The sequence below is a fragment of the Fonsecaea monophora genome (genome assembly GCF_001642475.1).
Source record: "Fonsecaea monophora strain CBS 269.37 chromosome Unknown Scaff16, whole genome shotgun sequence".
Taxonomy (NCBI): Eukaryota; Fungi; Ascomycota; class Eurotiomycetes; order Chaetothyriales; family Herpotrichiellaceae; genus Fonsecaea; species Fonsecaea monophora.
Window position 1 is genome coordinate 19,925 of NW_019173947.1, and position 13,728 is coordinate 33,652.

The window sequence follows — 13,728 nt, forward strand, 5'->3', positions numbered from 1 at the left end:
CAAGTGGGGGATTTTTGGAGTCCCATGCTCCAGTCTTCACGTCTCGCATTGAGCGGCAGCCCCGGACTGCAAGCATGGGATGTCGTTGGCCTGACCGAAACGCAGCAAATCGAGTGCGAGCCATTTGACAATCAACTTCTCGACTCGGAGCGTGTCGAGAACTATGCACAGTCAGTGGTCGCAGGGCTGGTGACAAATCTCCCGGGATTAGACTCTGCTCAATGTATCGAGATGGTGTCGTACTTGGGTACATGGGTATATGATGTATAAGTATACTGCAGAGGGCCGTCACCACTTCAAGTGCATCTCATCAGAAGATCCGTGGAGATATCCCCGTGACACCAACTTGGTCCAAGCAGAGCAGACATGTCTCAGCCTCACTACACTCTCGCCGAGGGTATCCCCCTGCCTCGAAACGACATCATCGACCAACTACCCACGGGATCAGGAGGTGGTTATGTCCTCTTGACAAGCACCCAGCTGCTCGAGAACCTCGCACACTTTTCTCGTGAGAGAATCCCCGAACGGACGGTCCACGCAAAGGCCGCGGGCGCCAGGGGCTACTTTGAAGTGACGGACGATGTGTCGGACGTGACAGACGCAGACTTTCTCACTGGCATCGGCAAGAAGACGGAGGTGTTGATGCGCATCTCGACCGTCGGTCCTGCACGAGGCTCTGCCGACACGGTTCGCGATTTTCGCGGGTTTGCCATCAAGTTCAAGACCAACGAGGGCAATCAGGACTGGGTGTTTAACAACCAGGTACTCTCACTTCCTCCCTTCTGTACCGTGGCCGACGCACAAAAGCTTACATGAAGTTGGTATTACTTCTGACCAGCCCGTCTTCTTTGTGCGCGACCCGGTCAAGTTTCCGTCGCTGAATCGAAGCCACAAACCTCACCCGACCACCAACGCCGCCGACGCCAGCATGTTCTGGGACTTCCACGTCAACAACCAGGAGAGCATCCACGCGCTCATGTTCCTGTTTGGCGACCGGGGCCTACCGTCGTCGGTGCGCCACGTCAACGGCTACAGCGGCAACACGTACAAGTTCACGCGCGACAATGGCGCCTCGTACGTCTACACGCGCATCACGTTCAAGACGGTCCAGGGGATCCATTACTACACCAACGCCGAGGGCGCCGCGATCGCGGGCACGGACCCGGACGCGCACCTGCTCGACCTCCAGAGCGCCATCGACCGCGGGGACTTCCCGCAATGGGACGTGTACATCCAGGTGATGCGGCCCGAGGAGATTGCGCACGCGCCCGTCAACGTCTTCGACATGACCAAGGTGTGGCCCAAGGGGCTGTACCCGCTGCGCAAGGTCGGGCGGGTGACGCTCGACGCGAACCCGAAGAACTGGTTCGCCGAGATCGAGCAGGCCGCCTTCAGCCCGAGCAACATGGTGCCGGGCATCGCGCCGTCGCCGGACCCCATGCTCCAGGCCCGCATGTTCGCGTACCCGGACGCCGCCCGCTACCGGCTCGGCGTCAACTACCAGTTCCTGCCGACCAATGCCCCCGTCCCGACCGTCTACTGCCCCATCGAGCGCGACGGCTTCATGAACTTCACCCCAAACTACGGCGGCGACCCGAATTACTTGGGCACGCGGCTCAAGCCGGTCAAGTTCTCGGACCGCACGAGCAACGCCAACGTCGTCGTCAGCACAGACTTTCTCAACCAGAAGGGGCAGGAACAGCAACAGCAGAAACTAAAGAACCTCAGTCTCGGCCGTCCGGACGAGGTCCAGATCCCCACCCCCATCGCCGCATTCACCCAGGTCGACGACCACCGCGACTTTGAGCAGCCCGTCGCGCTGTGGCGGATCATGGCAGGCCAGGAGGGCGCGCAGGCCCGGTTCATCGACAACGTCGCCGCCCACGTCAGTGGCGTGGGGGAGAAGTGGTTGCGGGATGAAGTTTACGGTATGTCCCTTTCTTTTCCTTTTTTTTGGTGGTGGTGGTGGTGGTCCACAATTTTCAATCCAATCCCCATTACTCCCTCGCCCTGACCTACCTACCTACCTACCTACCTACCCTCCTTCCTCCTGGCCGCGTGCTACGATACGATGGATTTTAAGGGAGAAGATTCAGAGTGGCACTGAACTGAGTGATTGAGTGACTGACTGACTGACCGGTGGTGTTATACAGCCATGTTCGCCAAAGTCGACGCCCACCTCGGCGACAGGATCCGGCAGGTCGCAGAGTCAAAGATCGACAATGACCATAAACACCCGCACAAGTCGGCGTGGCATTGATTCACTGAGAGAAGCTGAGAGGAGCTCTACTGGACTCGACTGCGCTGAGATTCCTCGGACGGACTGGAGGTTGATGCCTATTCACGACTGGGGGCTGGTGGTGGGAGATTATAACATCCTGAGGTATGAAATGGTACCGGCACTGGTGCTGGTGCTGGTGCTGGTGCTCTAGTAGGGCGTGCCGATCAGGATAATACCAGAGTTCTACACATTACTACCTAGCTAGCCAGCTAGGTAGGTAGGTAGGTAGATACCCGGGTATCTAGCTAGCTACAAAAACCAAATATTAAGAAAGTGAGAATGAGAATGAAAATGAAAAAGTATGATCATTGCCTTTCCGTGCACCTCCTCAGACGACATAATACACCAACTACCACCATCCCAGGGTCATCCTCATCCGAGGTATAGAATAGGCAGCTTTGAGCACGTCGTACACAAGCTCTAACTTTTGATTCCACTACATGCTCTAGATCGCTTCACGGCATCAAACCAATCGACGGCCCCAGCGCCGTGTCCCACGCGTGCCAGTCAAAGTCGACTTGGTCATAGAGCATTTGGCCGGGAGCCTGATCGCCCTGGTTGTCGCCCTGCATATCCTGTGACATGGGAGGAACGGGCGGCCGTCCCTCCCCAGGCCTGGTCCGGTGCATCGCCTGCTGGTGGGCCGCAGGCTGGCTGTCGACCGCCGAGATCCTTTCGCCGCAGATGCATCGGCTCGACAGCACCGCGTTGGACGGGAACAGTACGTGGTAGTCCATGCCGACCTGCTCTAGGGCCTTGCGCCGCGTCCTTACCAGCATGGTCCACGCGTCTCGTCCGGACGGCGAGAGCTGGCGTCGAGGCGGGTCACTCTGGCTGACGATGCCCTCGTCCACCTGGTAGAGTTCGAAGATGGCGTCGATCAAGCCTCGCGAGAGAGCGGCGTCGTCGCTGTACGGGTGTTGTAGCAGGTCGGCGAGAAGGAGTGAAACCGCCTGCAGAGGCTGGTAGGTGCCCGGGTACATCCAATGGAAGGGCTCAGAGATGGGATCGTTGCAGACACGAATAAACACCTGGATAAATGCTTGGGCATGTTTGACCGCACTGTGAGCTGGTTAGCCGTGGGCCATCAGTAAAACAGGACTGCCTTGAGGTTCTTACTTTGTTCGAATGTTTTCGTCGGCCACCATCGCAGGATCCCTGAACAGCGGATGGTAAAGGACACAATACGCCTTGTGGACCATTAGGTGCAACAGGAGCGCAGACCAGGCCGTAAAGTCAACCACCTCCTTATCGCTCGGGTCTGGTCGAAGAGTCCATACCCGATCAAAGTCAAGCATAAGCGGCACTTGATCAAAAGGACGAGGGGTCGCAGATCTCGCGGCTTTGCCCTCAGCAGCACCTCTGGCCTTGAGCAACGTGTCGACTGTAGCACTGGTGCGGTCAGCTATCGTTCGAAGGCGGCCAGCGCAGTCTGCAACCACTTCCAGCGATTGAAAGGCGTCTTCGAAATGAAGCACGAGGACTCGTCTAATCTCCCTAGTAATTTCGTAACGGCGAGACGCCACCAAATAGCGAACGTCGACTGCAATAAGTCAGCAAAGATCCTAAGATCACTGGCACAAAAGATCAGCTTACTTTCTTGTCTAGCACTTGGATCGTCGTTCTGAACGTCGTATTGACAGATGGAATCCGTGTTGGCCATTTTCTGGTTGATAAAGAGCGGTGAGAGCCCAGATGAAGATGAAGACATGACATCCAGGTGAAGGATATACCACCAAAGCCGCCGTCTAGTTTCCAACTCAGAGGGAGGTAGCCCTGATTCTGGGAGCTGGCGGTGTAAGCCCATGCCTAGCGCAACACGAAACGAGGTAGCAATAAAGTCGGGAGCATCCGAGAATTCCTCTTCCCTCACGAACTGGCTCTGTGCAATGATGTAAGCTGCCAGAGAGTAGATGCTCGGCCGTCGAGGGAAGCCGGTGAGGCTAGCCGAGGCCATGGCAATGAAGTACATATCTCCAGGATTGAGAGTGGTGGGCTCCCCAAAGATACGCTCCAGACGAGCTGGCGCGGCAGAGAAGACTGCCGCAAACAGAATGGCAGATAAGAGAGATAGAAATCCCGGCTTTTTGCGCATAAAGACGCTCGGCTCAGCGTTGTGCACATTCGCAGGGGGAATGCCATCCCAGAACGTTCTGAAATCCTCTGCAAAACTCTTCATGTGGAAAATAGGCGTCAGAGGAAAGACGGTCGAGAAGAAAAACCCGCACAGCTTCTCACAGATTTCTCGACCGGGTAGCAGAGCCATGACACACGAGATGTTGTAGTTCCTCCCACAGAACTTGCACTTGTTCGACGACGGCTGGGACCATTCAAAGCCACAGTTGCGCGGTGGACGAAATTTCTGGCCGCTCCATTCGAGACCTCCGTCCTGCATCCTGCCCGGAAATTTAGGGAATGGGCTGGTCTCGCCGAGGACCGTGGGCACCGTGTCGCTGTTGATCTGGGCAACAGTCAGCGAAAGCGAAGTTGACGGAGAAGAAGTCCACCAAAGTGAAAAGGGCTAGGATGCTCAAGTACCTCCGAAGGGATTGCATTTGCCCAATAGGTTGAGCCTACATAGGCCGAGCGGCCACCATCATAGACAGAAAGCTGTCCTCTCTCAGGGCCGATCTGCCTGGGCACAGGCTCTGCAGGCGCTGGTCCGGGTCATTAATTTGGCTGATTGACGAGTTCGCCAGTGGCAAGGGACACTTACGCTCAGTATGAGGTCCTGTTCCCCTCACTTCCTCCGGTCTTGCATGGCTTGTGGCGGACGAAGATGGGAGCTGTGCTGTCGATGCGCTTTGCCAGGTAGACAACTGGGGAACTGCACTTGCACTGGTGCTCGCACTCGCACTCGCACTCGCGGTGCCGCTGCCGCTGGCACTCCCGTCGTAGACACATTCGGTGCCACCTGCAAGACAGCGCCCACAGGTAGGATGCACCTGAAATGCATACATTAGTACATCCTCCATCGGCTCGACATGAGTCCAGGGTTCCATTGTGCTAACCCGGTCACACTTTACTCTTTTTGCCCGACAAGGCAGGCACGAAGTGACCGGCCGTAACCTTTTCTTTCCGTCCATTGAGGTTGAAATGTTGTCGACCTTGGTTATGGGAGTGAATATGGGCGTTTCATTTGAATATACGTCAATGGTTTCTTAGGACCCATTTAAATCATCGGTGGTATCCCAAAGGGCGCCATAACCAAGATCCTAGCCCGTCGACCAAGATCTTGACCCACGAGCTTGGTGTGATTTTCCACAGGGCGGCATCCGGCCGGAGGTCGGATATCCATCGGCAAAGTGGTTTAGTCGGAGATTCATCATCCACTCCCTGTGGCCAACCTTTTGCAGGGGTTGCAACCAGAGGCAGGCCAGGCTCCGCAAGCCATGGGTACCGTAGCTTGAACGATCGACATGTTAGGAGAGAGACATTATTCTTCTTCGCGCCGTTGGCGGGTACTTGTTGCAACTATGGTCACAGTTAGACAGGTCAGTGACAGAAAGAAGCAGCATTCCCAATCGCCCTCTTCAGGGGAGTGCAGCCTCATGGACAACAGTGCACTCGAGCAGGATGTTACAGTGAATGCGAGCAATTGCCGGCTTGAGCCAAGAGCATCTTCGAAAACAACAATAAAAAAGAGATTGAAACCTTGCGCATGTGTTTTTCACTTGCGAGACATTTTTGTTAGATTTCGCGCTCATGGATTTACCTTTCCCCGGACCGGATAAATATTGCGGCGCTCCGTTCCGGCCAAAAGTCGCTCCTTATTGTGATTGGCTCATGACCGAATAGCGCCATGGTGCATCATTTGGCTTCTCCAGCATCAACTTGTCGCCTGCGCAACTACAACCTTTTAACTCGTTGACTTGTTGTCCTCTGTCGACCGCATAGTCTTACTGCGACGGCCGCCATGATGGAGGCACCGCACATGGCCTTACGAAATTTGCCCCGGCGGGCCTCTAGGCTTGCCGCTTCACTTCGACATGCGGACCGTTCGACTGCTGCTCTAGCTTACTCCCCGATGGCCATATGGAGCCGAAGACAGTTCGCTACGACTCCCAGTATACCATTTCCAGGCGGCCCTATGGGTATAGGCGGCTCCAGTTCCTCTCCGACATACTTCCAACGCCAGACGAGCCTACCCGCGAACACCATTATCCGATTCGTACCGCAGCAAACAGCATGGATTGTGGAGCGTATGGGAAAATTTAATCGGATATTGGAGCCTGGGTTGGCTATTCTCGTCCCGATCATCGATGTATGGAAAATTTTCTTGGAATCTCAAAAGCAGGGGCTGACACACGAGGGAAGCGCATCGCCTACGTCCAATCGTTGAAAGAAGCGGCCATCGAGATCCCCAGCCAGAGTGCCATTACTGCAGACAATGTCACATTAGAATTGGATGGCGTGCTTTACACAAGAGTATTCGATGCTTACAAAGCGAGGTAAGCCAGAGTGAAGCTCAAAGGTGGAATGGACTTTTGCTGAAGGACGATCTAGTTACGGTGTTGAGGATGCGGAATATGCCATCTCCCAGCTAGCCCAGACGACCATGAGGTCCGAAATCGGTCAACTCACATTGGACCACGTTCTCAAGGAAAGGGCGAATCTTAACGCAAACATTACGCAGGCGATCAACGAGGCCGCACAAGAGTGGGGTGTCGTATGCTTGAGATACGAAATAAGGGATATCCATGCTCCGGAAGGTGTCGTGGCGGCCATGCACAGGCAAGTCACAGCGGAGCGATCAAAGCGAGCCGAGATTTTAGATTCCGAAGGTCAGCGGCAGAGTGCAATCAACATCGCCGAGGGTCGTAAACAATCCGTGATTTTGGCGTCTGAGGCATTGAAGGCCGAGCAGATCAATATGGCATCTGGTGAGGCTGAGGCTATCCTGCTCAAGGCACAGGCAACTGCACGGGGTATCGATGCCGTTGCGGATGCTATCAAACGTGGCGAAGCCAATGCCCAGGGCGCCGTCAGTTTGAGCGTCGCAGAAAAGTATGTTGAAGCTTTTGGCAACCTGGCCAAGGAGGGCACTGCCGTCGTGGTTCCAGGTAATGTCGGAGACATTGGCCAGATGATTGCTACGGCTATGGCGGTATATGGCAAGGTCAATGAGAATCAAACCAAGAATCTGGCGGGCAAGGTTATTGGTGCGTCGTCGGACAAAGACGAGTCTAGTTCGAAAGACGTTGGGGCCAGGGTGATTGAGGCGGCCCAGCACGGGAATGCAAAAGACGTCGCGCAGACAGTGCTTGAAGGGTTTGAGCAGACGCGAGAAGCGAGAAAGTAGGAGGACCTATCAACGGCACATCAATGCGAATTTATCATGTCGGGAAAGCGAACACTCGACTCCTTCATGACGCAGCGACGGCGCTCCTGCGTGTATTACTTGACATGGACTGAGAAGGAAAAAAGTCGGTAGCTATGTACCAATATACCAGAGAGTCCCAGGACCCTCAGGAAAAGCACAGACAAAATACAAATGTAATGGGATATCTGTATCTCTGCCCTCTTAACTAGCCTCAACGTCGTTCAGCCTTATTGGTCAAGCCTCGCCCCGTATAATTAAAGTGAAGCATGTCATAAAATGCCAGACCGTGAACTGCGGAGTGCGGACGCGGACTGGCGAAACTACATTTCAACGAGACCAGAATTTCTACTCCCCTACAAACTCGCGCGTCAGCCTTTTCACACATTCAACTTGATTCTGATTTCACTGTCGCAGGATGGCCTAGTCACCTCTCCCTCCAGAATGTGCTCCCACCCGCGACAAAGATAGATCCGCAATGCACATCATCAAGCCCATCTGGCTCACCCACGGAGGTTCGACACTTTCCACCCCCAAAACCCCTTGTGCACGCGTCGCAAACCGCGTAGACTGTGTCGCATCCACATATGCCCTTGGTTCGTCGACTAACGGTTACTTCCTGAATAGGCGAAAAGAAAGATTTCGAGGTCTACAGCTGCCATGTCTCCCCCGACGGCAAGCGCCTGGTCACCGCAGCCGGCGGTACGTGAACATTGGCACCTCATGACAAAGAGTTTCTTCACTGATTGAATGAATTGAAAAGATGGATACGTGCGAATCTGGTCCACCGAGGCCATTTACAATGCCGCGAATGCGAAATACGACAAGCCTAAGCAGCTGGCGTCGATGAGTTACCACTCGGGCACCATTCACACCGTGCGCTTCTCACCCGGCGGGAAATTTCTGGCGTCAGGGGCAGATGACAAGATTGTCTGCGTGTATACTCTGGACCCGAGTCCTCCAACCCATGCCACATTCGGTGCGTCGAGTTGCGGTCGGCTGGCGCAGTCAGTGAGACACATGCTGAGATTGAGACAGGTTCAAACGAGGCCCCTCCCGTCGAGAATTGGCGCATCTTCCGGAGACTGATCGGACACGACAACGATGTACAAGATTTGGGCTGGTCATACGACGGGACGATCCTGGTGTCGGTGGGATTGGATTCAAAAGTGGTGGTGTGGTCGGGCTTTACCTTTGAAAAGTTGAAGACACTCTCGAATCATGCCAGCCATGTCAAAGGCATCACTTTTGATCCTGCCAATAAATACTTTGCGACCGCAAGCGACGACCGAACGATCCGGATATTTCGATTCACCTCTCCCACGCAGAATTACACGACTCACGATGCAGTAAACAACTTCACCCTCGAGACGACCATCAGCCAGCCCTTTGTCAATTCCCCTTTAACAACATACTTCCGCAGATGCTCCTGGGCTCCCGACGGAATGCATATCGCGGCGGCCAACGCGGTGAACGGTCCTGTTAGCGCGATCGCCATCATCAACCGTGGTACGTGGGACGGCGATACCACCTTAATTGGACATGAAGGTCCAGTGGAGGTGTGCGCGTTTTCCCCAAGACTCTACGGACCAGAGCCTCCTTCCAAGTATGCCCACGAAGATCATCCTACACCTCACACGACGGTAATTGCATGTGGAGGGGCAGATAAGTGTCTGAGCATTTGGACCACTAGTAGTCCTCGGCCCATTGTCGTTCAGCAAGATGTAGCTGGCAAGCCAATCTCTGATATTTCTTGGAGTCCGGATGGCCAAACCCTGTTCGCCACTGCATTGGATGGCACTATTTTGACCGTAATGTTTGAAGTGGGAGAGTTGGGCTACGCAAGACCCATCGAAGAAAATGACAGATCACTCTCCAAGTACGGCACATCTAGGAAGGGAATAGGATTTCCGGAAAGCACCGATGCGCTCTTGCTTGAAGAAATGAGCAAGGCTGGCGAGATCAAGGGCGTGGAAGGACGCATGGGCGCCTTGATGGGGGATCTCCATTCCTCACTACCAGCGACAGCAGAAAAGCCATCTGTCACCACGAATGGTACAATTGCAACCACCCAAAACCTCTCAAATGGAACTGCGGAAACCAATGGGCAAGCCGCAGCAAAGGCACAAGACGACCAAAACCAGGCCAAACTCGAGAGACTCAAGAATCGAGTCGAAATCACTAAGGATGGTAAGAAGAGAATACGGCCTCTATTGGTATCTGGTGCCGGCGGGACGGAGTCTTCCCTGCCACAGACGAAGCTGGTCAGTGCCAGTGCAAATGTTCAAGCGGTAGACGCCCCACAGACCGTGTTGGACCTTTCCAAACCGTTCGACGGGCTTCCCAAAGGTGGCCTAGCGGCATTATTGCTTGGGAACAAACGAAAATACGCACAGATCGAGGGTGAAGAAGAGGGCACTGCCGAGAAACGAGTGGTGGCAGCAAGTCAGAAGGGAGCTACACCCATTCTCGTTAACGGCGCGGATGGACTTCTCCCAGCACAACACCAACCAGCTGCAAGCGGCCAACAGGTGACTCCAGAGTTCATACGACCAGCTGTCATCAACCAGGCGCTGAGCGTGAGTCAACTTCGACTTGCCGTCCCCAAAGTGCGCACCCATGTCGTGCTGGGGATTGATGCCACAGGAAAACCAGGTGACATGTCTGGCGACACGGCGAGCAAGTCCAGAGCCGAATTCGTCTTCGAGGCCAAGAATCCCTCGGGACAATCACTGACACCCAGAGCGCAGGATCGTGAACCGTGTCGGATCACTTTGACGAGGAAAGATCAGCCTCTGTGGCAGGATTTCCTTCCTCGTCCAGTTCTTTTGGTCACAGGTACTAGATCGTTTTGGGCGGCAGCGGATGAGACAGGCTCTTTATACCTGTGGACGCCACATGGCCGACGGCTGAATAGTGCTCTGGTCATGGAAGCTCAACCAGTGATCCTGGCGTCCTACGATTCTTGGCTGATGTGCATCACTGCGGTCGGTGTCTGCTATGTCTGGAATGTCAAAACCATGTCATCTCCACATCCACCAGTGTCGCTGGCACCTGTACTTGACGCGGCGGTCCATTCACTGGCTGCTCACCCGACAGGTGCGCCTGCGATTACACAAGCTCGTTTGAATTCCGAGGGTAGGATTATCGTTTCCCTGTCCAATGGTGACGGGTATGCGTACTCGCCGCAGATGTACTGTTGGCAACGGCTATCCGAGGTTTGGTGGGCAGTGGGCAGTCAATACTGGAACACGACCGACTCTTCCGTGGGCAACATCCAGTCTTCGAAAGCAAAGACCGACTTCGAAAAATCCGTGGACGTGTCTTCAGGTATCGTGCCGTGGCTGGAGAGAAACACGACATCGGAGACGTTGCTGCGAGGTCGAGCATACTTCTTACAGCGACTCATCAAGGTGTTGTTGTCACGAGAAGGGTTTGAAAGCTTCGAGTCCGGTGTGTCGATTGCTCATCTGGAAAACCGCATCGCCGCAGCGCTCATGCTGGGTGCCAAGGACGAATTCCGGATATACCTGCTCATGTATGCAAAACGATTGGGCGCCGAAGGTTTGAGGTTGAAGGTCGAAGAACTACTGAGGACACTGATCGGCGGCATCGTGGAACCGTCAGGTCAAGACGGGGAGAGTGTCGCGGCGACCATAAACGCTGTGGAAGGCCGCAACTGGCAGGAAGACTCCAAGACGATTTGTGGATGGCCTCGAGAAGAACTGCTCAAAGATGTTGTCCTACTTCTTGGTGAGGATCTCTTGCTCCCTGTCCAGGCTCGTGAATATGCAGTGACTAACTATTCGAACAGGAAAACATCGAGATTTGCAGCGAATCACTGTACCTTATGCAAAAATGTTACATATCATGGACGACATGCCCGAGGATCAAGATCAAATGGCTTTGTAAACGTGGTCTATGCTTGGGAGGCGCATGAATTGGTTGAGAGTTTCAAGGTTGTCAGTGGCTTGAAGGTAAAGCACGGATTGAAGCGCCAGCACGAGGAATGGGAAAAGGCATCGTTTCCGCGGTTTAAGAATTAATGAATGGGGTTGGCATGACTTTTGTGACTTCAAAGGTCGATTTGTGATGGAAAACTGAACTTCACTTGACTACCTCGATTGCAAACTCCTCAAAACCCATCTGTATTGCTTCAGCTTCTACTCTGCCGTTCATCACTGCTTTATCCATGCGCCATGGATCCATCCTATTTCACGACGCCGCCAGGTCAGCGACTCCAATCCCTCAGTTTGCCTTCCTCTGTCACCGCCGTCAATTCGGGTTCCAGCGCCGCGAGTGCCAGTTCCTCTTCACGCGCGCACGTCTTCACCCGCGTTGCTACGCGTGAGTCATCTTTCTTGAGCCAAGTCTCCTCCCTCTCGTCCCTCGGGAGGCCCGACGAAAGTGCACACGGCTCGCCCATTCACAGCTCAAACTACGCTACTTGCCTACGCTGGCCGAACAGGAGCCTCTGGCGCTGGCTCCTCGTGTTCCTCGCAATCTTGCTGTGCGCTCAACTCTACCTCAGCGTCCGCGACTCCAGCGACGACGTCCTCTCTCAACTCTCAAAGGACTGGAGGTCGAGTGCTCACTTGGCTGGGACGGGCAAGAGCAGGACCAGACCAGGAAAATGGCTGAAGGAGAACTCATACCCGAACGACCTGCGGACCAGGCGGCCCAAGGCGGCGCTGATCAGTCTGGTGAGGAACGAGGAGCTCGACGGGATTCTGCAGAGCATGCGTCAGCTGGAGTTTCGGTGGAACAGGCGGTACCAGTATCCCTGGGTGTTCTTTAATGAGAAGCCGTTCTCGGACGAGTTTAAGGTCAGAACATGTCTCCCACGTCCTGCATACCCACTTTGAGCGTTTTGAGGTGTTGGAAATGAGACTGCGCTTTGTGCCGATTGAGATGGAAAAGAGCCTGCTTAAAATTCCTAAGAGAGAGAGCTGTGATCGCTTTGGGTGCGTATACGTCGCTGACGGACAAACAGGCGGCGACGTCGAATGCGACATCAGCGCGGACAGAGTATCACCTCGTCCCTCACGCGCACTGGGTAACACCCTCCCACATCAACCAGACCCTCTACCACAACTCGCTCGACTACCTCTCTCTGACGTCCGTGGGCAAGGGCCACCTGCTCAGCTACCACGCCATGATCCGCTGGCAATCGGGCTTGTTCTACCTGCACCCGGCGTTGGCGGCGTACGAATACTACTGGCGCGTGGAGCCGGACGTGCACTTCTTCTGCGACGTGCCGTACGACCCGTTCCGGTTCATGCAGGCGACGGGGATGGTGTACGGGTTCAACATGGCCATCCTGGACGACGCGCGGAGCTTCGCCTCGCTGTGGTCGACGACCCGCGACTTCATCACCGCCCATCCCCACCTGGTGCACCCGGACGCCAGCCTCGACTGGCTCCTCGACCCGCAGACGGGCCTGACGTACAACAACTGCCAGTTCTTCTCAAACTTTGAGATCGGCGCCCTCTCCTTCTTCCGCGACAACGAGGGCAACCGCAGGTACTTTGACTGGCTCGACGACAAGGGCGGCTTCTACTACAGCCGCTGGGGCGACGCGCCCGTGCACACGCTGAGCGTGTCCATGTTCGCCCCGCCCGACCGGGTCTGGTGGTTCCGCGACATCGGCTACCAGCACGACATTGCGCGACACTGTCCACCACAGGGGCCGACCAAGGCTACTACCACCACCCGTTCCAGATCCAGACCCAGCCAGACGATCGGCACCGACACCACCACCTCCTCCGGAGAGGGAGAAGACGAAGACGAATATGACACCCACCACAGAGGAGGAGGAGGACGACGACGAGGCGAATCCCAATCTCGCTTCTGGCTCCCCGACGCAGAATCCCGCCACTGCACATGCGAACCCACCTCGCTGGACGAGAACTTTTACAAGCTCGTCCCCATGGAGTCGCCGCAGCTGAAACCGGCCGACACGTGCATCCGGCTGTGGCTGGGTGGGGAGTACCTCAGGAAGAAGGCCGGTTGGAGCCAGGACGCGGAGAGGATGTTGGGCGGCGACGGGTATGGCGGGTACGTCGACAGTGGGTTGTGAGTGTGGTGTGAATGTGAATGCGACACGAGAGGTTAGTCAAGAGGGATG

General features: G+C 55.2%; 5 protein-coding genes across 5 annotated transcripts; 4 read left to right on the plus strand and 1 right to left on the minus strand.

The window, feature by feature from the left end:
- Nucleotides 1-366: 366 nt before the first annotated feature.
- On the plus strand, nucleotides 367-2,260 carry AYO21_03253 (hypothetical protein; the record flags this gene model as incomplete). Its single annotated transcript, XM_022653227.1, has 3 exons — nucleotides 367-762; nucleotides 839-1,928; nucleotides 2,154-2,260. 3 exons carry the CDS (start codon nucleotides 367-369, stop codon nucleotides 2,258-2,260), a joined length of 1,593 nt encoding a protein of 530 aa, XP_022514329.1.
- A 476-nt stretch (nucleotides 2,261-2,736) lies between these two features.
- On the minus strand, nucleotides 2,737-5,283 carry AYO21_03254 (hypothetical protein; the record flags this gene model as incomplete). The annotated part of the gene is made up of 5 exons (XM_022653228.1): nucleotides 2,737-3,343; nucleotides 3,401-3,824; nucleotides 3,878-4,742; nucleotides 4,820-4,938; nucleotides 4,998-5,283. 5 exons carry the CDS (start codon nucleotides 5,281-5,283, stop codon nucleotides 2,737-2,739), a joined length of 2,301 nt encoding a protein of 766 aa, XP_022514330.1.
- A 1,025-nt stretch (nucleotides 5,284-6,308) lies between these two features.
- On the plus strand, nucleotides 6,309-7,583 carry AYO21_03255 (hypothetical protein; the record flags this gene model as incomplete). Its single annotated transcript, XM_022653229.1, has 3 exons — nucleotides 6,309-6,545; nucleotides 6,599-6,732; nucleotides 6,788-7,583. 3 exons carry the CDS (start codon nucleotides 6,309-6,311, stop codon nucleotides 7,581-7,583), a joined length of 1,167 nt encoding a protein of 388 aa, XP_022514331.1.
- Nucleotides 7,584-8,079: 496 nt separating this feature from the next.
- AYO21_03256 (hypothetical protein) lies at nucleotides 8,080-11,513 on the plus strand (the record flags this gene model as incomplete). The annotated part of the gene is made up of 5 exons (XM_022653230.1): nucleotides 8,080-8,116; nucleotides 8,229-8,303; nucleotides 8,365-8,580; nucleotides 8,640-11,354; nucleotides 11,416-11,513. The coding sequence occupies 5 exons, from the start codon at nucleotides 8,080-8,082 to the stop codon at nucleotides 11,511-11,513; spliced, it is 3,141 nt and encodes a 1,046-aa protein (XP_022514332.1).
- Nucleotides 11,514-11,800: 287 nt separating this feature from the next.
- On the plus strand, nucleotides 11,801-13,680 carry AYO21_03257 (hypothetical protein; the record flags this gene model as incomplete). The annotated part of the gene is made up of 2 exons (XM_022653231.1): nucleotides 11,801-12,427; nucleotides 12,595-13,680. 2 exons carry the CDS (start codon nucleotides 11,801-11,803, stop codon nucleotides 13,678-13,680), a joined length of 1,713 nt encoding a protein of 570 aa, XP_022514333.1.
- Between the last annotated feature and the right edge of the window lie 48 nt (nucleotides 13,681-13,728).